The 23,750-nt window shown below is 37.3% G+C and overlaps 3 protein-coding genes across 5 annotated transcripts; all 3 read right to left on the reverse strand.

Annotated features, from left to right (window-relative positions):
• Positions 1-3,849: 3,849 nt before the first annotated feature.
• LOC105457799 (alpha-amylase 2) lies at positions 3,850-6,875 on the reverse strand. Its single transcript, XM_011702674.1, has 5 exons — positions 6,600-6,875; positions 5,583-6,013; positions 4,986-5,349; positions 4,391-4,879; positions 3,850-4,078 (listed from the first exon to the last, which is right to left on the reverse strand). The coding sequence occupies exons 1-5, from the start codon at positions 6,777-6,779 to the stop codon at positions 4,064-4,066; spliced, it is 1,479 nt and encodes a 492-aa protein (XP_011700976.1). The 5' UTR covers positions 6,780-6,875; the 3' UTR covers positions 3,850-4,063.
• A 1,388-nt stretch (positions 6,876-8,263) lies between these two features.
• LOC105457800 (alpha-amylase A-like) lies at positions 8,264-13,637 on the reverse strand. Its single transcript, XM_011702675.1, has 5 exons — positions 13,401-13,637; positions 11,933-12,366; positions 9,071-9,455; positions 8,492-8,974; positions 8,264-8,414 (listed from the first exon to the last, which is right to left on the reverse strand). The coding sequence occupies exons 1-5, from the start codon at positions 13,572-13,574 to the stop codon at positions 8,403-8,405; spliced, it is 1,488 nt and encodes a 495-aa protein (XP_011700977.1). The 5' UTR covers positions 13,575-13,637; the 3' UTR covers positions 8,264-8,402.
• A 4,767-nt stretch (positions 13,638-18,404) lies between these two features.
• On the reverse strand, positions 18,405-23,750 carry LOC105457801 (serine-enriched protein). 3 transcript variants are annotated; one of them, XM_011702676.1, is made up of 10 exons: positions 23,440-23,749; positions 22,991-23,098; positions 21,563-21,771; positions 21,343-21,478; positions 20,710-20,748; positions 19,649-19,766; positions 19,232-19,389; positions 18,994-19,125; positions 18,738-18,920; positions 18,405-18,598 (listed from the first exon to the last, which is right to left on the reverse strand). In XM_011702676.1, exons 3-10 carry the CDS (start codon positions 21,760-21,762, stop codon positions 18,428-18,430), a joined length of 1,137 nt encoding a protein of 378 aa, XP_011700978.1. In that variant the 5' UTR covers positions 21,763-21,771; positions 22,991-23,098; positions 23,440-23,749; the 3' UTR covers positions 18,405-18,427. The 3 variants fall into 3 exon arrangements, with proteins under 3 accessions (XP_011700978.1, XP_011700979.1, XP_011700980.1); XM_011702678.1 differs by having other exon boundaries at positions 18,458-18,594; positions 23,440-23,750; XM_011702677.1 differs by lacking the exon at positions 20,710-20,748.

Below are 23,750 nucleotides of genomic sequence, written 5' to 3' on the forward strand. Positions count from 1 at the left end.
CGGACCCGAACCGAGCCCTCAGGATAGAACGGCGTGTACCCCGCCCGGTACGCAAGCCGGAAGTCGTCTTCAAAAAGCCTATCAAGCAGTGATACGCGTACGACACGTGTTCAATCGAAAGGAGACGATTTCGTATGTCAGGAAGCATGGAGACTCCGCCTGTTGTCAGTAATTAAGTACCCCGGGAGAACTTTTAGAGATAGAAAACTCCGACCAAGAGTTTTAGCCGAGACTGGACTGAAAAACAAAAAGAGAAAAAGTGAGAGAGGGGGAGTTTGATTGACGTAGCGCGTAATGTAAAGCGTTGGACATTTGAGAATAGAAATATTTTTGAGCGCTCCGTCGATCATCAGGATAATCTAAAGCCTAAACTGTAGAGACCTGAAGAACTGTTGTTTAGCGAAACTGCAAGCTTCGACTGTAACGACGGATTACGTAGAGCTTATGTAGACGCAGCATGAAGGTATGTTAATTAATTGCATATTGTAAAAACTGAACATAAGAGATTTGAGAATTCGTCTTTGATTACTTATTGAACGTAATATTGGATAGACAAATAGAGCAATATTTTTGAAAATTCTATACGTATAGCAATGAAACCGTTGAATATATAGTTACACGTGGAAAAACGGTCGAAGAAAGAAGTTTTAGCTGAATCACGATAGTGTACATACATCGCTGCGAGAATAGATCTACGTATGATAATTGAAGAATTAGTAAAATAATGATGATTCCTGAACTTGGACCTATTTATTTTATTTAGTGAAACTATTTCCGTTGGATCTAAAGCTTAAAGATTTAATTTTTACTTGCGCCCAGAAGGCTGCATCAAATTCAAAAGAAATCACAACCAACGGATAGAAAAATGATAAATATTTATATTCTTTTGATATTTAAACAACAGAAATGAAGAGAATAATATTCATACAAAATAAAAATACGACGGCATAGATCTATGTGGGGGTTTGTAAAAATAGGTAATTTTAAAACTTGTGATCTCTGTCATGGATTCAGTACTTAAATAGTATATTTTGCACTGTGAAAAATAGAAAATTAAGAATGCATGTCGGACAAATAACATATACTTTGTTCGCATCGCGTAATGTACGATTATCTTCCATCGATGACAAATACATGTATCGGGGATATATTTTTGTTTAAATTATTTCTGTTTAAATATTTTATTAAATAAAAATTTACGCAATTCAAGTCCTACAAATAAACGAATTTCTATATGCTTTTTATTATTTCTATATTAACATGGTCGAAAAACACTTCTTTAGAAAGTTTGTTAAACTAAAAAAAAAAACAGAAAATTAAATTATTAAACGCGTCAGAATACTCTCAAGATTATGTCGATCATTAAAATAGAATTAACGTATTTGATTTTCTTCTTGGAGTTTTTCTTTCGAGAGACAAAAAATTAATAGATACTAAATCAAACGAGTGCCTATCTTCGTAAAGTCTTCCAAGACAACGTTGTCAAGTGATCGTTCGGATTAATTTCCGGTGCGCGATGAGACATTATATATTACATTTGATTACTTAAGATCATCTCGATCGTCGATCGACGAGTTTCTCGAACGGCCGAACTTGTATCTTTGTAGGTCATACGAAAGAGTTGACGAAATGAGGAATCACTAACTCGATGTCGAAAAGAGAAGGAAAAAAAAGTAAAGAGAGGAGGCGTGCGTGAGAGGTACGCGTATATGTGTACATATGTCGGAACGATTGCAATTACGTGCGAGTGTGTGAAGCGGATGTAAGTATATAGATACATTAAAAGAATATACGATCTATATATATATATATATATAAATATATACATAATCAGCGAGAAGAATTACGTGCAATAACAATAAATATACGTTTCGACGCGATAACTTTTAACTACTTCGTAGGAGATACGTATTTGCTCAAATCGTTGTTTCTTTTATATATTTTAACGAAGTTTTTTATATATCGATGAGAATTATTACGATAAATATACTAAATTATATTTTTGCTAATGCTCTATGTGCAAGAATAAGATCCACGTGCGAGCACACACATACACCGGAGGAACGACACACACGTACACGAAAGAAAAGAAAAAAAAAACCATACACATACATACAGACATCGACACGCGCGATACATGGACGACGACGACGACGACAGTTTCAACGCGCGACGGACCCGTGTAGCTCTTTAGGAATTGTACATTATAGCGTTTCTTTTATTTTGTGTCCCTCCCGCCCCTCCTCCCCTCTTAATCTCCAAGATTTTCATGCAACGTCAAACGTTTATTTATTTAGAGATGTAGTACCCGTTTTTGCCTTATTGTATTCACGTAACGATTAAGATGTAAATGGTGGTAGGGCGACGACGTCAAACTGCGCTTACACGTACCATTCGCGAGGGAAAGTGTGCGTGGCAAACGAATCGGTTTGTAAGACGAGCAGTATTTTTAGATTTACACAGACACACACATACACAGACAAGACACAGACAGTATAAACATTAGTATGAATTTACTGCAGATATAAACTTATAATTGTATGTACATATATACATAACACATGACACGTCTAAATAGCACGTTCCCACACGTGCGCCCGCGCTCCCGAGTTTGCGTTTCGTCGAAAAAAACAAAGAAGAAAAAAAACGCGATAACACATTAAAAATCGCATTTCAAAATTTCTTCAAGTGTATTCCGATCAATGAGAACGATCGGACGTGGCGGTGAAAGAAGGAAATTCCTTCGTATTTCCTGCAGCTGATTACATAAGTCCGTTACTACTCGTAGTACAAAATTACCAATGGTAATTAGACGCCGTAATCGCATGCGATATTACACTTGCTTATACGTTACGCAGAAAGGTAATTGTAGGTTGAGGTTTGTTTACGTGCCTATTATTTATAATTAGCGATTACGCTAATTTTCGACATGCATACGTACATATGATGACGTGACGTAAGGAAACATTTCTTCCCGTTTTTGATGTGCTTGACAGACGCAACGCTCATTCGGCAACCTCTTCTTTATCTCGAATTATTATTTGTTTTTGTCGCATTACGAACTCGGGCGCGCTAACACTAACCGAGTTAGCGGCTTTTACTTAAAACAAGACCACTGTACATAACGCTTAAGCATTTATTTATGTCGTGCTTCTACAAATGCCCCGTAGTATTTTATTTAGTATCTTAGTCGCGAGGTTCACGCTATTGATGCGGTAACTGCGAGCGTTACGCATTAATTATTTCGTGCAGCATGTTCGTTCGACGAGAGGAATGGAAGAACGAACGAGAGGAAAGAGAGTTGGAACGATAAATGTGCTGACAGATTCTTTCAGCGAAGGATAATTTAACCCGCACACATGTTAGAAGTTCGAGAGAAAAGATGGTAAAACCGGCGATAAGGCAATTTTTTGTGATATTTCAAGATTTTTCTATCCATCGGTATATCTCACTTCCTCAAAACCGATCGATTTTACTGGTATGTGTCCACTCCATCTCACCCGATCTCCCTTCGACTATTTTTTTGTTTTTCCATCGCGAGTCTGTCGTGTATTATCTTACGATTAACTGTCATATCATGTATAGTAGAAATTAATGGTGAAAAGAGGAAAAACAGTACATTGTTTCTGTTAAAATAAACATTGTTGAAAAATAATAGGTGTGTTTCATTCAATTTTATCGACTGTTAAATTCTCACAAATATTGCATTGTGGTGTCAGAGGCTCTTCTTCGATGGCAAACATAAACTAATCTACAGCTGTTATCGGATTTGATAAAGCGATGAAAATAAATGAGAGCATTGTACTCTCTGGAATTTGATGACATAAATTGAATAAAAAAATCACAGGCTTAAGTAATTCTATTTGTATTGATATGCAAACACTCACATTTTATTCATAATAAGCAAAAATATACAAGCAATTTATATTTTAAATAGTTGGTTAGATAATTAATCCAAATGCAATTAAATTCTTTCAAATTTAATATTTTAGATATTTTATGTAGCACATTTTATATTGTACTTACATGCTTGTAATACGCAATTTTAACTTCAATCAGATCTTTATGTCACCTTTGCCTGCAAAAAAATTAGAAATTACATCAAAGTTAGCAATTGAGACGTATTATTGCATTCGATTTAATTCCTTCGAATACGATAATAATTATGATTAAAATCCCAAACAACAATCTATTGCTTAAAAAAATCTTGGTTTCGTAAACATTATTTAGCAACGAGTGAGATGTTATTTGAACAAAATTAAGAAATTTATAGAATACAAATTGTTCTTCAAGAAAAACACATAAAGTAGATCAAAATTATCATAAGATAAAGGTGAATAAAACGTGTCGCTAGAAAGAATTAAATAATCATTAAACAAAATCTATTTACCCCTCGATGAATGGCGAGCACACCGTCTTCCTGGTTCTTGAAGATTTCTATGTACGCCTTTCTATTTTGATCCACTTTTACGACCTTACCGGTACACTTATTGTTCTCCAAGTTTCCGGAGATGACGTCGCAATAAGTGCCAGGTTCCAGACAGGTGAAGAGAGTCTGCTTCATGTCGTAATTGTCACCGTTGATCGCGATGAATCCCGCGTTTCCGCGACAGAAGGCGATTTGATTCTGGCCATTGTCCCACCAGTTGTTGACGTTGGTATTATTCGCGGCGTTTCGGAAGCGCACCATGTTGTAAATCTGACGCCACCGATGCTCGCATACCCAGCCGTTGCCGCAAGTATTGTCAGAATTGATGCTTGGTGATACAAGATTGCCGGCGGAGTCCTGCGGCGGGGTATCGTCAAAATTATAAAAGTTGTAGGAACTCATGATACGCGCGGTTCCGTATGGATGCGCCAGCATGAAAGCGACGGCCATCTGTAACATCATTTGTCATATTAATTCCGCACTCGGATAAAGACGTAATTCAGCCTCCGTGTTACTCTGTTTTTAGTTTCTCCAATTTCTTTCGAGGATCACTTGCCTTGTACAGCTTCGATGACTTGTAGGTGAGTATATCGGGATGGCCACGCTGAGTATCATGATTATCAATAAATACCAGAGCATCCTGGGACGGTAAGAGGCCCCAAGCTTCTCCCCAATTGCCAAACCATTTCAATAGATTACGTCCCTTCAAGGAATTGCTGATTTCCATACCATATCTGAATTCCGTTACCGCGGCGAAAGAATTGTATTCATATTTACTGACCGCTTCGCCACCATAATCGATCACTTCTTGGACTATATAAGGCCGCGCACCTGAAGGGAAATGCTCGGTATTGAGATTTTTCAGCCGAGAATAGATCACTTTTAGATCACCTGGCCACATGTGTTTAGCTGCGTCTACTCTAAAATCCAGAAATTGATGAAATTTTAATCGTGGAAAAATATATTATATAAATAAATGCATGTATCTTGTTTAACTAAAACGGTTTTTTAACTGAACTTAAAAATTTACTAAAAATTTTTTGCTTTTATTGAGATAGGCAAAGTTAATGCAACATCTAATTCCGCTTTTTCCCGAAAAATTGATTGGGAAATATTGCAACTGAATTGCATGGAACGTAAAGATTCTGCTAACCGAAAACCAGCGACTCCAATGTCGATAGCTGCATTCAAGAACTCGACAATCTTCTCCCTGACATGTTCGTTCGACTGATCGAGATCGTGTAGACCGCTCAACTCGCAATTCCGTACATTTTTCGGATCTTGATAATTGTTGATCGAGCAAGAGGGGTGGAAATGTTCTCGGGAGAACGGTACCGCCGGATAGCTGAAGTCATAAGTATTCGCTGTCGAACCGCCGGTACCCTTTGCGTCACGGTGATCACCGGACATGTGATTGAACACCACATCGACGTAAATTCTTACGCCGGCGTTGTTACATCTGCGAACCATCTCCTTGAATTCGTCCGCCGTGCCCGATCTCGTATGCCAGATGTAAGATATAGGCTGGTAACGTTCCCACCATGGTCTATTGCCTACTATCACGTTCTCTTGGATCGGTGAAACCTGAGACAATTTATGGGGATTTGTTCTAATCATCCATTCGATAATACACGCCAACGGGTCGCTCCGTTCCACTTAGGCGGAATTTAAAAAAAGATTTTGGGAACATCTCAAAACATAGCTGTCAATTAGTTTTGATAACTAGCGCGCTTTAAAAAAGCGGTGGCAAAGGCAATAGAATTAAATTCACCAAATTTGGTTAAGGCAGAGTTTATTACAATATTTTACAGTACGTCAGTACGCGTCGAATCCCTGATCTCTCGTTCCCGTGATTAATTGTCTGTTATTCCTTTTTGTTCAAAATTATTCTTGAAAAATCAAAATATTTTTTATCTAAATTTATCGTTAACATACATGTTTTGTAATCGTCGTTTAAATTTTACAAAGAACCCGGCTTAAATAATGAACTATATACGGTCCAATATTAACACAGATACGCAAATCCTTGTAGCGTCAACTCTTAATTCAGCATTAAAAAAATAAGATTTTCAGATTTTCCGCATGAAATTTTCTGCGAGCATACTTGTGTATATGTTTTGCATCTCCCTGAAAATTTGTTAAATGCTCCTTATCTCTTTTTATTACTCACTTGCACGCCACCGAATCCGATAGGACCCAGAAATCTTTCGCATTCATCCGCGATGTCCCGCCATTTCCATTCAAAAAGATGCACCATTCCATCGTGACCGGGCACATAGTGCGTCTCTTTCTGAGCGGCTACCGCCGATAGGATCGCTAACCAGCACACCAGCACTCGCATTATGCTCATTGATAACTGATGCGAAATATCAGTCACTCGGAAATATATAACCTCACTGGTCGCCTCTCGACGATCAATATTGCATTTCTGGTTACGACTGTACGTGACGTTTTGCTAACTACTCTACATTATATTATCGACTAACCATACCGATAAAATACTTCATACAATTTATCACACAAATACAAAACGCGATAAACGCGTCTTGCGAGTTAAATTTAATTAATTAGGTACATTCTTCTTACTCATTTGTATTGAAAAAGCGAGAATGGCTAGATGTTATTACAGCTGTAGATATTAATAACATCTGCATAAACGAACATTATCTGACCGTTGCTGATTCGGGGGAAATTTACAGAAAAATTCGAAATCGAAAAGTGAGATTACTTAACATAAAGAAATTTTGCAGATTCACGAATTAGTGAAATTTTGTGAAAATAAACACATAAAATTTGATCTCTTTTTTTATCCAAATTATTCACTCTCAGTTTCTGATTAAATTCATGATAATACTGAAAATGTAGTTATTGAGCATTATTTTAATTGTATCACACAAATATATAATATGCCATTTACAAATTATTTTATCTTATTCTTTTTATGTGACCTTGGCGTCGCAATGCTGCCGCATCACTTGATTACCATTACATCTTGAAAATGACATCCTTTAACTGATTATTTCTTGAGTACATGCATTTTTGCAATCTCTCTTTGAAGTCTCTCATGACTTCTTGCAACATTTCAACTGTGATGTTTGCAACTTGTTTACTTCTTTATTTGTTTTCTTTATTTGTTTAAGTTTCATCAATACTTTGAGATTATAAAAATAAGGAGTTATGAAAGATTTCAGAGAGAGAAATTGCAAAAGTGCATACACTTTAGATATGGTCATTTGAAGGATGTCATTTTAATATGTAATGATTATAAGATAATTTGTAAATGATATGTTATGTTCTGCATTTTTATATCATTAAAACTAATAAAATAAATTTTTTTTAATTGTTATTTTACCCTTTTAAATTTGCTCATTTCTTTGGCGCACCCTGTACATACCTGTTTAAAATTTTTTTTTAATCAGTAAATTATTTTGTGAAAGTATAAAATGTATTTGTATTTGTAAACATATATATATGTATATATATATATATATATATATATATACCTTCTAAAAGTTCGCGGCCCTCCAGGACTTATATAAGCAACAGCACAGCTTTATAGAAAAATGTCAATCAACTTTAATGCGAAATACCGAGAAGCACTAACTTGAGAATATTTAAAGAGCACAAAAACAAGATAAACTGATAATTAAATCACACATAAGAGAATCACAAGCTGAATTAAATAATCTTTAAATATCCGCTTGTTGGCACTTGATGTTTTGACAGTGATTTTCTTCTCTTTCTGTTAACAGTCTTATATCAGCTGAGCTCCTTATCAATCGGATACATCTGACAGTAAATTACGAAGTAGGACACGGGGGTGTGACAATTTTATTACTCAAATACAAAGAATGCAATATTTTATCTGCATTTTTATTTAATTACAGTGTTTACATAACTGTGATCACATAAGTGCAAACTAGTCATAGTATAGTGTTTTAAAATGTATTTTTAAGCTTTGTTCATAAACGCTTCATAGTTTTGCCTGCAATCATATGAAAATTCAGATAATACTATCATATCTTTGTTATCTCTCTCTTTATCGCTTTTTATTGCACTAACCTTAATATGAAGGGCGAGCACACCTTCCGGCTCGTCTGCTAGAATGTTGATCATAGCGGTACCATCGTCGTCAACTTGTATCGCTTTTCCACTACAGTAGCCGTCGACGACTGCTCCGGTTATGACGTCGCAATATATTCCTTTGGGCAATCCAGTTTGCAACTTCTCACGTAGATCACCCTCGACGTTGAAGACGGCGAAACCTTTGTCGCCGCGGGAGAAGGCGATCTGATTCTTCTTATTGCTCCACCAATTCTGCATCTTCTCGTCTTTTACCAGATTGCGAAATTGGACCATGCGATAAATCTGCGGCCATCTGTGCTCGCAGACCCAACCGTTGCTGCACATATTGTTGACGATCTCAGGCGAAATGATGTTGCCGTTCGAATCCGCTGGTGGTCCTTGACTAGGATCAGTAAAGTTGTAGGAGCTCATGATTCGAGTATGACCATAGGGATGGGCGAGCATAAAGGCCACTGCCATCTGTATGGATAATAAAGAGCAGAATACATTAACGGAGTAACTAAATCTCATTTATATTTATACGAATATCGATTTTTCAAATATGTAAAAATTCACCTTGTATGGTTTCGGGTCCTTGTACGTCAAAATGGCGGTTCCACCAGCACCGTGACCTCTTTGATTATCATGATTGTCAATCATGGTTAACGCGTCGGCGGAAGGTATCAATCTCCAAGCCTCGTGGTCAGCAAGAGTTTCCAGTCTCGACAAATTGTCTTGACGACGGAACATATTACCCAAGATGATGCCATACTGAAACTCAATGACGTTTGCAAAATCATTGTACTCGAATTTACTGACGGCTTCGCCACCGAGATCGATGACTTCCTGATAAATGTAACACTTCGCATTCCGCCGGAACCCATTCTTTGGAGATAATTTCTTCATTCTTTTGTAAATAACCTTAAGATCCTCTGGCCACATATGTTTGGCGGCGTCAACGCTGCAAAGATGGTAAAAACATTCCGCTATACTTGTATCAATGCCAATCGGACCACTTTACTGTTCAGAATCTACTTTTTAGCTGAATGCGCAGAACAGTGTGATTAATAGAATGTTTATAATATTTCTATATCATAGAGTATACAAACCAATGATATTATAATACTACAAAATTACTACGTCGCGGATGAATTGCTATTCGAAAAACAAATCGTGATTAATTGATGAGTTTTATCAATAAAATGCTACGCGTCGTATAAAGTTTGTACTGCGAGTAATGCGAGATTTTCCATGCATTTTGAAGTTCTTACTGCAGATGTCTTATTATAAATGACCGCCAATTCCGAATATCTTTTATTTTGTATGCGGCACGCAGGCGGGATCGGTAGCTAACGCGGCTCCGGTCAGGGGTTCAACATCCCAAACAGTTATTTCCGCGCCGAATTATGAGCGTCGGCGCGGAGAGTCGGCTCGTTAATTAATTAACGCTATTTGGTCAATTAAGATTTTTACCGTTTACGTTTGACCGTGGATACCGCGAACTCCATTGAATTTAATCGCATATTCGCGATAATCACCTCTGTATTTGCCAAAGGCACTTCTCGCGATACCAGCACACGGTGGCTGACGCGCCGAAGGTCAGAGTTCATTGCAATCCGCTGGAAAATGATGCGACCAGGTAGCGTTATTTATTTCCGTTTATTCATTCCGTAATTTACTTGTGGATAACACGCGACAGGGAGAATTATTTTACTTACGGGCTGCCGCGATTCCGTATTAATTGACCGAGTTATTTAGGACACCCGGATTATCGCTACACACTTATAATTGCCTCTATTGCAAGTAAAATTTTATTAACTACGGTATCGTAGAAATAAAGTTATTGCTATAATTATGAAGAAAATGCACGTAACTTCATTAAAGAAATGAAAAGGAAGAGAGAGGAAAACATACATACATGTAGAAGAAAGATAACATTGACGTTACGGTTCTCATTAAGAAACAAGATTATAGCCTTCCTGTTTTCGCTACAGCGTACTGTTTCAAATAACGTAAAATTATCATACGCGCACTCACGATAATTTCATCGCGTTAATTTTGACGCATTCATAATTTCGCGCGAGCAAAACGCATATAAGAAAAAGAATATTGCTGTCGCCGCAAAACCATTGCTGCTATCACATACGTGATATAAAAGGGAAACTTCGTTATCGTAAATTGCTTGGAACTAATGTTTTGTTGGTAAAATAGAAGAGCCTTGACGAATAAATTTTATAATTTCAGAAACACGAGACTGCTGCTAAAGCTGAACGATCAGTTTAAAGGAAAAGTTATTGTTACAACAAAAGCGTCACTGCCTTAAGCCTCAGTTCCACAAATATAAAATTAAACTCGGTTTAACTTACTGTTTGTCTCTTTCTAATTCTTAGATTAGAAAAAGCGAGTTGAACTTTGGTTAAATCGAGTAAAATGTGAATAGTGAATCCGGGCCTAACGGAGAAAGAATCCATTTCAGTTATATAACATATAAATAATTTGTTGCAAAATTATTCTCAGCTTGTCATGAAAATGTTCTTGCCGGTCATACAATAATTAACGGAACTTGCAGAACGGCAGAATATATTGTAATATATTGTACCATCAGACTTCCTTTTCCGTGCGCGCACCGTGACTTTAGCGCACTTTTGCGGCTGTCACGATTTCTTAATATGCGCCATCAACGCCACATTCCTTTACTCGAAATATATGCAAAACATTCGCGAGCCGCGGACGCGATGCGTAGCGCAGCCGTCCCCAAGACGGCAGCGCGACCCGTTATCATTCCCGACGCGTATATCGCTCTTCCGCTTGTAAAGCCACCGGTTCGGTACGAGATGGTACGATTTCGCTGCGGGTTACAATTACGAGCGAGGCGCGTAATTAAAAGCTGATGTCTCTCATTTATTAATGCTACCAGACGAGCCGGCCTCTGTCAGTACCGCGCGGCACCGCTCGTCCGGTTTAATGTTAAACATCATCAGTCTTCGGTGCATCCTTGATGCAAGAAAGAGAACGAAGGAGAGAGAGAAAGAGAGAGAAAGAAACAGGGATGAGGCTGGCCGAGTGCATCCTGCGAGTTTACACTTCGGTTTTTATATCTCATTCGCATATTTTGCCGCAGAATGCGCATCGACCATACATTGATGTTGCATACAGATAGGAATTATCAAGGCGAAACGCGATCGATGTTGCGAATGACTTAACTTTTTTTGTACTTTCTACTGAGTTAGTTCAATAGTAGAAATTACGAACGACATAGAAGAATTCGTTCTCATTAGATATCTATAATGTCCCGAATAATGTCAATGTTCCATAACTTTTTTAACTTACATTTGGTATATTCTACGAATTTTTATTTTGCATAAATGAAACCGATCTGTCTTTTTTTTACAAAAAAATATCTTATAATATAAAAACAAATTAATTAAGAATAATTACCGTATGCCAGCGATTCCGAGGTCAATGATGTGGTTATAAAATTTAACTATTTTATCTCGGACGTGCTTTTTGCTCTGGTCAAGATCGTGAAGACCGGATAGCTCGCAGTTGCGAACTTCGGTGGCGTTGTTATAATTCTGGATGGTACATACTGGATGGTTGAAGTCTTTGGAAGTGTACGGAACTCCCGGATAACTAAGGTTTTCTGGCTTTGCTGACGTGCCACCGGTGCCGTACGCATTTTGTGCAGGCCCTGTCATGTGATTGATGACCGTGTCGACATATATCCGCACACCGACCTTCCTACATCTTTTCACCATATCCTTAAATTCGGCTTCGTTTCCCGATCGACTGATAATTTTGTAGGACATTGGCTGATATCTTTCGAACCATGGTCTACCATCGATCACGAGATTTTCATTTATGGGAGAAACCTATAAAGGTATTTACAAGACTCTATTTGGCATATATTTTTTATATGTGACACTTCTTAATTAGCGCTATACAAAACTTTTATATTTATGTTAGAAACATTTTTATAATGTTAAATGAGATTGGCAAATTTATTCTTTAATATAATAAGTATTATAAATATATGCAATATAGCTTTTTTTCACTTGTTCTCCAATGCAGCACCGCGATTGATTTATTGCCAGTTGCTTTATGACAGGGTTGGATAAGTTAATTTGCCAATTTTCTTAACTAAGTTAAGTTAAAGTGGTTAATTGATTATAAAACTTAAAACTTAAAAATAAACTTAGTTACATTATATAAACCAAAAACTGATTTAGTTAAAAGTTAAATTAAAATTAAATTAAATTAAAAGTTAATTTTCAAAAGTATTATTTAATTCAGTTAAAATTAGTAATTTTTAGAATTACTTTATTTCAAATTTAAAAATAATTGCAATATAAAATACAATATAAATATCATACTTTATTTGTAAAATAAGTTTATATAAAATGATAAAAAATATATTTTAAAAAATTGTTTTTCTTAACTTTGTATAAACTAAATTACACAACTATTAACCTTTTAATTTTATTATTTGATTCCTAACTCTTTAACCCAACTTTATTTTGATAATAACAAAATTTATGAGTCATGATTTATATTTCAAGTACTTTGTTATTATCAGTAAAAATATTTTCCCGCTTAAAATAAAAGTAGTAGAAGATTGTTTGGAATGTTTAAAAGAGTTGAAATAAAGAATTTCAAATAACAATATGGGAGGTCTGGAATATTATCAGGTTTTTAGATTAGATAATATTTAATATAGAGATAAATTAGAGTCTAAAAAATTAAAGTAACTTAGATTACGTTAGAGTGTAAATGTAAACAAGTGTTATTGTAGAGATGGAAGTGGAAAATTTGTAACCACAATAAGAATCAATAAAGATTACATATAGATATATGCAACAGTTTATATATTATAAAGATACTATACACAAGCGTTTATTATACATACTTGAACACCACCGTAGCCCATCGGACCGAGAAATTTTTCACATTCTTTGGCAATGTCTTTGAATTTCCATTCGAACAAATGAACCATGGTAGTTCTATCGCCGACATAATGCGGATCTTTATGGGCAACTGCGAACGCCAATAAAGATATAAAACTGAGGCTATAGAACGACATCGTGATGCCACACCCAAAAACTGACTGTAATCGCTTAGGTTTTCTCGATATATCTGGACAATTTATAGAAAACTACGTTGCTGATACACAATGATTGATGAAGTCATTCGACAAGTGGAACGATACGTCTGATAAATGTCACTTGTATTAGAGTCAATCGATAATCGTCGTGCGCATTATGTGTTACATTTGTCATTCTTTCTAAGGCATTAATTGCTGATGGTCAAGGTGATTTCATCGCAGGTGGCAGTTATTATAGTTCGGTATGTAGACAATTGTTCCGTCGCAAATAGTTTATACATGCAAATTCTGAGAAACTGTACGGAAAAATACGCACGTGCAAAATAAGTGACATAACATTTCCTTTCATCGACATTCGTGAAATTCAAATAGAATTTGACTCTCTGTCTCGAGATTTTTTATCCAAATAATATAATTGTAAAAATTTAATTCAACTGGACTGTACGTGATAGACGTAGGACTTGTAAGCGAATTTTGAACTAACGATTTTTGAATTATGAGTGTCTTTACAACAAATATTTTAATATAAGATTAGATAACAATATGTTTATTTATTTCATGTCAATATAAAATAAGATTTTATGCCGAATGATAGTTGAGCGTTACTTTTTTTGTTATCTTTATCATAATCTATTTCTTGAAATAAAGATGTAGATGTTTTTATAATAAAATTCAAACATGAATTTTTCCTTGTCGATTGGTATTTCGGTATAATCAAGTCTTTTTAAAAGGACGTTAACACCGACGGGGCAGCCTCGATGGCAGATGGCACGATTGATAGATCGGTACGGACTAAATCTTGCGATATCTTACGTCATAAACGTAGCCGGGATGCTGGAAGGATAATTATTTGTGATGCGCCTGCCATCTGACGCTCGTAACGAGTCGAGTCGATCGTGGGGAGAACAAGGTCGGCAGAGGCACGGGTGCGAAATGTCATGATAATATTCATCGATCTCTTTGGCGCGTAACACCTTTCGCTATTTATTTGGGATGATTTGTCTGCGATTTATCACCACTCAGTTGACCGCTCAGCATTTCCCTCTACGGGATACGGTACAGCGAATGGAATAACGTAATCCAGGTGTTGAACGTGCGCGAGATTCGTACTTACGTAAAAGAGAAAAAAAAGGAAAAAGATCAACGTCAAAGTAAGATGCGTACGCGTTGATACTGCCTTTTGTATCTCGAAGAATTGAATTACGTTTTCCTACCATCTGGTATGCTTATTATGATTTCCCGCAGACGCTTCAAAGTCATGAGGTAAAATGAACAAGTCCACTTTTGACATGACGTTTTTCTTTATTCATAGTTGGACTGATTTGGCTACGGTATATCACAGTAAATAGATCGAACTTTTAGGTAGAGTTATACCGATCGCCAGCGAATTAACGGCTTGAACTTTATACAATTCCATAAGACCATATAATGTTTATCTTTCTTTCTTTCTGTTGTATAAGCTTCATCTTCAAACGGAAGAAATGCGATACGCCTTTTACAGAGTATGCGCTACTCTATAGGAAGAGGGATATGTATATAAAATCAGTAAATGCATAAATATTACTTAATTAGTAAATGTATAAAATCAGTAAATGCGTAAACATTATTTAATTAGTTAAGAAAACTTAAAGTTACAAAGATATTATATATCTATGTATATTAAATAAAAAAATTTATTCTTACGTTTATTATCTCGTAAAATAAGAATAACTGGAAGACTAACGAATGCTAGCATAATATGGAAATTGTTAAAATGCGCGCAACCGAAATAATCGCAAATTGCTAAAGATATCATTGAATTAACACGTTTAGAGATATCCGAAGAGATATCATTGAATTAACACGTTTACTATCACTAATTATTCGTTTCATTTTTGCGAGACCAGGAACATTTTGTCGTAATTCTTTTAGAAATTGATTTTAGTAAGGCGACAAGCTGTATAAAACTTTGGGCGCTTAAACTTTAAGCGTTTAAACACGGAGACACAAGCGCAAATCAAAGACGCGCCTGCGCGTCGGTGACAGTGAACATGTTAATTAGTTTTAATTGAAGCCATTTTAAATGAAAAGAAATTAATCGCAGTACAGTACTTTGTGCCACACTTTATCCATACGTTTTAGCTCGATCGCATTATCGATTAATATTGTAATGAGGAGTTCGCGCCACTTAGGCTGCTCAACGATATATAATATTATATATATATTTTTTTGTACATACATCTTACGTATAAAACAATAGAAATGTCGCTGCACACAACAGACAACGGTACATAGACAAGTAAATGTATTCACATTTATAAACATATCTTTGGTACATCTACGTAAATAAGCTGCACATGCGACAGTAATAAAAAACCTTACCAGAGACGACAGCTGCGTGTTAGTTTCACGTTGTTACTGACGTTTTGATCTATGTATTAAGCTTTGCTTAAAAATTAAATTGCTTCTGTAATCTCTATCCGACTGAAAATAGAGAAATGTTAGAAATCTAAGGGCGCGCGTTACGTGTCTAGACTTTAGTGCATATTCTTTATTTATAACGGACTAAAGTGTAACTTATTTCATAGCTGTGCATGCATCGGTTATACCTATAGTTAAAAACTACGGCAATAGCATTCGTTTCAGCGAAATTTATCTGGCAATTAATATTCAGACTTCCGAACCGTAGCTTCGCTGCGATCTCTGGTTTTCTGCTAATTGATGCAACTGAATGGAAAAATGAATAAGTCTTGCGTCGGTTGTAATAACGTCCAGGGAAGCGCCTATGGCAAAACATCAGGCGAATCATTTGTTACTGTCAAATCGCCCGCCACGTATTATCCAGAAACGATATAGAATATATATTCTCCATGTCTCTCTTGACTATAATATACTATCAGATTTTATTTTTAACAAGCGTATAGAGTGTCTCTCTGAGATCGTTACTATAACCACACGTACGTTCCAAAAAGTTCGACAATATTGTTTCGTTGATTAGAATTGAAATAGTTCAAGAAGTCAAGCTGGTGAAAAGTAGTACGAAGATTATAGGCATAATTTATGATAAATTGGGAACTACAAAAGGTAGCAGTTGTAGGAGATTATAAATTATAGGGGCTAACAATAATAAAAATACAAATAATAAATACTACGAATATATATATAAAAAAACTGCATCTTTAAATACTTATTTACTTAATCTATGTTAATTATCTGCCCACAATGATGCATTCATTTAATTGAACGGTATTTCTATCGAATGATGGAGAGAGAGAGCATGATAAATCAAGCGACGGATGCATTTTTACATACACATATTTACGTTTGCACATTTTACGTTTAACAAATACATATTTCCTTTTGCAATAATAACACGAGTACGATTGTCTTGTTCCACGATCATGGACAATCGAGCCTAACGGAATCCTCTGATTTATTACACCTAGAAATGGCAACGCGTATATTGAGATTACCGAGATTGCGACGGCGCGGCGCTTGGATACACCGTTAAAGCTTCACTTGCGCCGCGGAAAAGAAGCTGATTACATGCACCAGTTGATATTCTGACGCGCGCGCGTTACTTCGTCGCGTCGACATTAGAACGTTAAAGAAAACGGAGCCGGTGCTCTTTTAAGACATTAAGTAACCCCGGAATACGCGGAGCGCTGTGACGCGTCCTAATGGCAAACGCATTGCGCAAACATGTCTCGCATTCACGATACCTTTCAACATTGGATGGATAAAGTCGTAGAGCCGTATAGCCGCGAGGTCACATGATATACATCCAGACGGAAGCGAATCATCGAAATTTAGAATATGTGCGTTTTGTATAGCCAGACTAGATTCGCGCGACCCTCGTGCCTCAGCACTATCCTAATGTAAAGTCCACCGACTCCCTCGAGCGGTCGTATACCAGTTGGCTGCTCTTGCTGCGATTGCGGCTGCGGCTGCTGCTGTTGCGATTCCCCAGGCTGCGGCAACTGCGGCTTCTCCTTCCGACGCTGTGTCTTTTGATCTGCTTGTTGCACTGTTATCTCCAATTTTTGCTGCTGCACAATCGACTCTTGACGCGATACATCCGCAAGTTGCACCTTTTCACCTTGCTTGCGCAGTTTCGCTCGCTCATTCTTATCCAGCGGTTCTTGCAGTTGTTTACGTTTCTGTTGCAGTTCCGGCTGTTCATCCGCCTTCTGCAGTTGCGGCTGCTTATCATCCACTTTTAGCTGTTGCTGCACACGCTGTTCGGCTTTCGGCGAATGCTTCGTTTCTTCTTTCTTCACCAGCTCCGGCCGCGTAATTTGCTGCTGTTCCTCCTTCCCTTTCTCCAATTTTCTTCGTATTTCATGTTCCAGCTTCTGCTGCAACGGTTTTTCATATTCTAGTTTTCGCAATATTTCTGCATCTCGTTCGAACTTCCGTCGCAGCTGCTGCTCCAATTCCATTTTACGCTGCAACAGCTGTTGCTCTTGCTGTAGCTTTCGCTGCTCCCTGTCCTTCTCTATCTTCTGACGGACTTGCTGCTGTAGGTGACCCGGCTCCTTTTGTTGCGGCTGCACCTCTTCCCGCTTCGGCTGTTCTTGCGGTAGACGCTGTGGTTGAGGTGCCTCTTGCTCTGCGTGAACTTGAACTTGAGATTCCTGTTCTTGCTGTTGCTCCTGCTGTTGTTGCTGCTGCTGCTGCTGCTGCTGTTGTTGTTGTTGCTGCTGCTGCTGCGATCTCTGTCGCTCTTTCTGTTCCCTTTCTCGTGCGATAGCATCGTCTGTTGGCGCCGCTCCTTCGTCGGGGCCACAAATATCCTCGGTTCGTCGAGGTTCGTCCGAAACGGCCGCGATCAGTGCGGCCGTGGCCTGAGGTTAGTTGCTACCAGAATTTTGTTTCTGATCCGATCCGGCGTCGGAGCCGCTCGAGCTCAAGGTCGTGATGCTGCCATACGGATCCAGTGATGACTGGACCGACATGCTGCGACCCTGTCTCCTCACTCTGTGGGGAGAGAATTTTCTGGGGTCAACACTGGTTGGGTCTGCCTGCAACAAATTCTTTCATAAAGAAACTGATGGCACCGCCGCACGGAATCGCGTAAAACACGTTTCATAACGCAAGTTAATTATATCAGTAGCATTCTTTTGCGATTTAAAATAAAATATATGGAAAAGCAACGCGCACCTGATAAGCCAATGCGTTCATGATGATCTCTGGTGGCACTAATCCCAACGGATTCACTTCTTGCATCAACACGGTAGCCGGAATTTTGTGAAACTGTATATACTCGATAAAGTTACCAATTACATCTTTCAACGGTGTATTTTGATTGTTGTCGCAATACTTTTTACTCCACATCAGTGCGGCCTGTAAGCGAGAAGTTGCGGAAATATCGTTCGGAAAAATGTTGTTAACATATTTACATATGTATCAAGCTTACCTGAAATTTCGTAAATTCATCTGCACGTAGTTCTTCTCTGGCCAGGATCAAGCGGACAACGTGTTGCGGCAGTAACGTGAAGGACCCTAAATTTAGTACTTCATTGCCATGCTCATCGACGAACTCCAGTACCTTTGCAAAGAATTTTCGTAGTAATTTTAAATAATAATTAGTTATAAAATTAAACATTAACACAATATATCGAAAATCTTTATAGTTATAATAAATGCAAATTTACCTTCTGAACCAAGGTTTTCGTGCATTTATACTGAATATAACGTTCCGCTGATGCTAACAGAGCGCAGACTGTATCAACGGTTATGCAACATTGAACGAAGCCTGAGCATGCTCGTCTAAGCTCATCCAATCCGTAATAATCGGCGGCGTTCATGACTCCTGCGGGCATAAATTATTATCAATCATCAAAATCGATTCATTCATTAGATTCGAAGATAAAAACATTTGACGTGTCTTTTTCAGTACAAGAAATTATTGTACAAACTCTTCTACTATGTCTAATACTTATATGCTATGTCTAGATCGCAATAAGATATAACGACAGGAAATAATCGTTGGTAATGATTAATCTACGCGGCAAATAATAGACATTCTAATTGGCTTGTTAGAGATGTATACTATATAATTAATTGATTACCAAGCAAGGTTCTAGGCTGTAATGTCACACATCCCGTGTGAATATACTCGATCAGCTGCCGGAAGACATCGGGCTCGAACTCCTCGATAATCAGCGTATGATGCTGATGTGATTGCGGCTAGGATACAAAAGTGAAATGCAAAGATTTAAACGAAGAAATAGGAATAATCAGATTTTATCGAATGCCCGTGCTATAAGCGACTTGCATGGGAATCCGTAAGAACTAGCGCAATAGTAAATTAAATTCACTAATTATGAAGTAAGAGATGATATGTTAGACAAGAGATACACGGGCATCATAATAATATTTTTAGTTGAGTGCATAATTTTAACTATTTTGTGCATCTAACATATTAGAAGAGTAAATACTAATTGATTGCCTGACTAATAACCCAGCGAACATATTTAAGCGCTATGTCTGTAGATATTTTTTACAATATACTTGTATTTTCTACGTTCTGTTAAATACATCCTATTTATAAATTGTGTTAAAATATTACACTGATATTTACATTTATACCAGTAATTACAACTCGTTCGCTTGGTTGATTTGTGATTTGCCATTGTGTGAGTCAATATGAGAGCTGAAATAGTGAATACCGTAATCGTGCCAATCTACAATCATGTATAATGAATTTGGCGACTACAAGAATACAATTGGATTAATCATGCAGAAGTCCAAATACAGAGTTAGCGCACAGTCCAGTCCATAATCGTATGAAGTACGTGTTTGCGCACGTGTTTCTCGAGAATCGTCTACTATCTCTCTTAGACGCGCAAAGGAACAATCAAGATGAAAGAGCATTTGTCCAAGTAAAAAAGTCAAGGCAGCGAAAAAACATCGAGTTGTCAATACACAAATTTTAAGTAGTCTTCTACGAGAGCTCCTCTAAATGGTTTCGTGAGACAAAATCGTGATCGCAGTGCAATGAGCAGAAAATCAGTGAAGAGAAAAAGGGGAGTATTCAATTAGAAATATGGGAAGAAAGGGGGCAAGATATGGAATGGAAACGATTTCGATCTGTACGTAAAATTATACGTAAAAGTGACGTTCAAAGTACCTCTTGGATGGGGGCCAGTTGCTGCGTGAACCCTGACCGCTACACGACATATACAAACGCACACTTACTATTTCTATCCTGATAAAAACGGAAAATTCGTTTCAGCGACGGTCACGATAAATATGCAACGTGTCCCAAAAAAAAAAAAACGAAAAAATTGTCGCTTCAATATGTGTAACATAAACCTTAAAATAGAAGTAACCCTTCTAATTTATTATTAATTAGCAGATTAACGGAATCCAATTGCAATTTCAAGTTTTCTTTAAATTAAAATTGCTTGACAAAGTAAAATTGACGTGAACAATGGTTGGGCTTTTGCATATCGAACGTGTTCGCCAATTTGAGAAATTTGTTCATATCTATTTTATGTGCTATTTACATAATAATTATTATTATTGTCTCCTTCTGTCTTGCATTACAGTTGATATATACACGCATATATTGACTTGAAGGAAAATCGGAAAAGGAGATATTAAAAAAATATCAAAATTAAAAAAGAAAGATCTGACGTCTTCCTCATTGCAATTTAATATATTATAAATATTGCGCCATACTTATTTTTTTTTCATTGGATCAATGCGATCGATAAATTTGATAGTGATAAACTGTGTATTTAACTTTTGTGGCAAGTACCTGTTGAGCGGCGTTCTGCAAATTTAACAGCGGCTCAGAGCTGCGCTTGAGAAAGAGCCGAATCTTGTTTTCTCGCGCCGGCGGCTCCTTTTTGCGCTGCGGACTCGGTGTTTGATATAGCATTTTATGGAAGACTCTGTAAATTTTCAAGATGAAAATCTCGGTTGTACTCGTTTGTTCCGTGCGTATTAACAGTGTGGAAGGTGTTTTCAATACGAACCTGCTTCTGGCCGCGAGCACAGCTTTTACAGCGCAAACTGGCTCCCTGGTGTCACCGACGAGAAATGTCACGTCGCAGAGCTCCGGCATACTCGCCAAAAACTTCATGTCCTCGGCCAGGCCGGTTTTATTCTCGAAAGTCGAGTAATCATCCTCGTCGGTCGTCATCCCAGATCCTGAAGCCTCCGGCATCGGGCCCATGTCTTCCTGCTGTTTATTTCACGTAGAAATGTGTGTGACTGAATTGTCATAATTCTATTTCTGGCTTCATTTAACTTTGACTTTAATTATCCGATTTCGCTTACAACAAATGTAAAGGCTGTCCCCAGCGCGATAAGTATCAGCGCATGTGCAATATTATTTACATTTATTTATTCGTCATAAAACTGACGTAAAAAAAATGCTCAATAATTATTATGTACACAAGTAGTGCGCAGGCTTCGATAAAAATAGCGTGGCCTTTCAATACGCAGCATATGAGGGGATTATATTAAAAAAAACGACGCTTTCATCCATAAACTATTATTTAAAAGATAATCTTTGTCGCCCTCCTTCCTCTGCTCCCTCGTTATGAGGTAATCTATAGTGCCAATACTTTTGCCGCTAAATACGTGCACTATCAACAACTCGAAAATAAACACTTCTCTTAGAAATTTTGCTTGCGCTGTAGAGTGCAGGTATTTTATCGAGGAGAAAAATCTACTAGCTCTCTTGCCGACAAAGCGTTTATTCACCAAAGGACGCGCTCTTCCTTAAACGTGATCGCAGTCTACAATGTAATTAACCTACTTTTACTAAATAAAAAAATTAGTATCAAGTTTAGAAAAGTAACGCGGATATATGTATATGGATCTTCAATTTCATTCAATTAATCCTGCCAATAATGCTTTGTACTTAATTGCTGCTCTCTACTGTCGTTACTTTTCAAATAATCGAGACAAATAATAGACGTCTGTAAGTCACGTACGCATGTATAGGAAGAATTATTCAGATCCTATAACTTTTTTTCAATTTTATCTTCGTTATATTAGCATTTATCCTAGAATTAGTTTTTGTATGTTTTAGTCGCTTGTTTAAAAAAGTATATATCTGTATACAAGCAGTTCATGATATTAATAAAAAAACATCAAAATTAATTACTCTTATGAAAAGACTTTTTTTCTTTAATTTGATAATTAATTAATTGTATATTTTATTTTGCAATTTCATTAAATTTGTAATAATTGCCAAAAATATTCAAGCGATAAAGATATTTAACTCGTTCTTCTCGCTTTCACTAATTGGCATGTTATTTCGCGATGTTGTTAACAATCAAAATAATTATACACAAGAGGGTGCAATTATGTAACAGAAAATGAAAAGGAGAGAATAAATCGACAACTGTTTGAAGAGAAGTAAATTGAAAGAGTATTCCAATATGAAGTGTTACCTGTTGCTTTGATCCCGGAGCCTCTTCGCTTGCCGGGCTGCTTTGGCCCCGAAAAAACACTTTTAACTCTCTTCTTGAATATCGTCGGAAAAATCAATCGATCGTTGGCTGAATCGAAAGCGCAAGAATGAAAAATTAATTAATTAATTAATGGAGCACGCATATGCGAAGAGAAATGAGTCTCAATAAGAGCTAAATTATTATACGAAGATTAAACGTTCTCTGTCTCGTTAACATATACGTAAGATATTAATTGAGCACGTCACACACAATAACATAATTTGGCACAAACCGGAAATACAACCGTAAATATACAGTTCTCATAAATTCAAATATAAAATATAAATACGATAGTAGATACTCGGCAACATCAAGATAACGTGTAAAGTAGAAATTAATACAAATTTCAAGGCAAAATTTTTCGGACACTTCGAACGTGAGGCAAATACCTAGGAGTCCGCGGTATCGAGCTCGGGGTGCAATCGACGTCGCGGGATTGATCGCGTTGGCTTCCAGCACGCGTTTCCAACGAAGTCGCCCGGAACGAACGCCGCCCCTTCTCGTCGCGGAAGAAACGAGGGGTGAATCTTGCCGCAGAGAACGACACGCGTGAACGTCTCGGTCCTGGCTGCCGTCTTCGTGAAGACTCGAGGGATTCCGGACGCGTCGGGGGTTGCTTTCGTGAATGGATATACCAGTCGGAGGGAGCACAGGGCGAAGTCTCTGGACGAGCAAAGAGTCGGACATACGCAGAGCTTCC

Source organism: Wasmannia auropunctata, unplaced genomic scaffold, assembly GCF_000956235.1.
Source record: "Wasmannia auropunctata unplaced genomic scaffold, wasmannia.A_1.0 LD335047.1, whole genome shotgun sequence".
Classification (NCBI taxonomy): domain Eukaryota; kingdom Metazoa; phylum Arthropoda; class Insecta; order Hymenoptera; family Formicidae; genus Wasmannia; species Wasmannia auropunctata.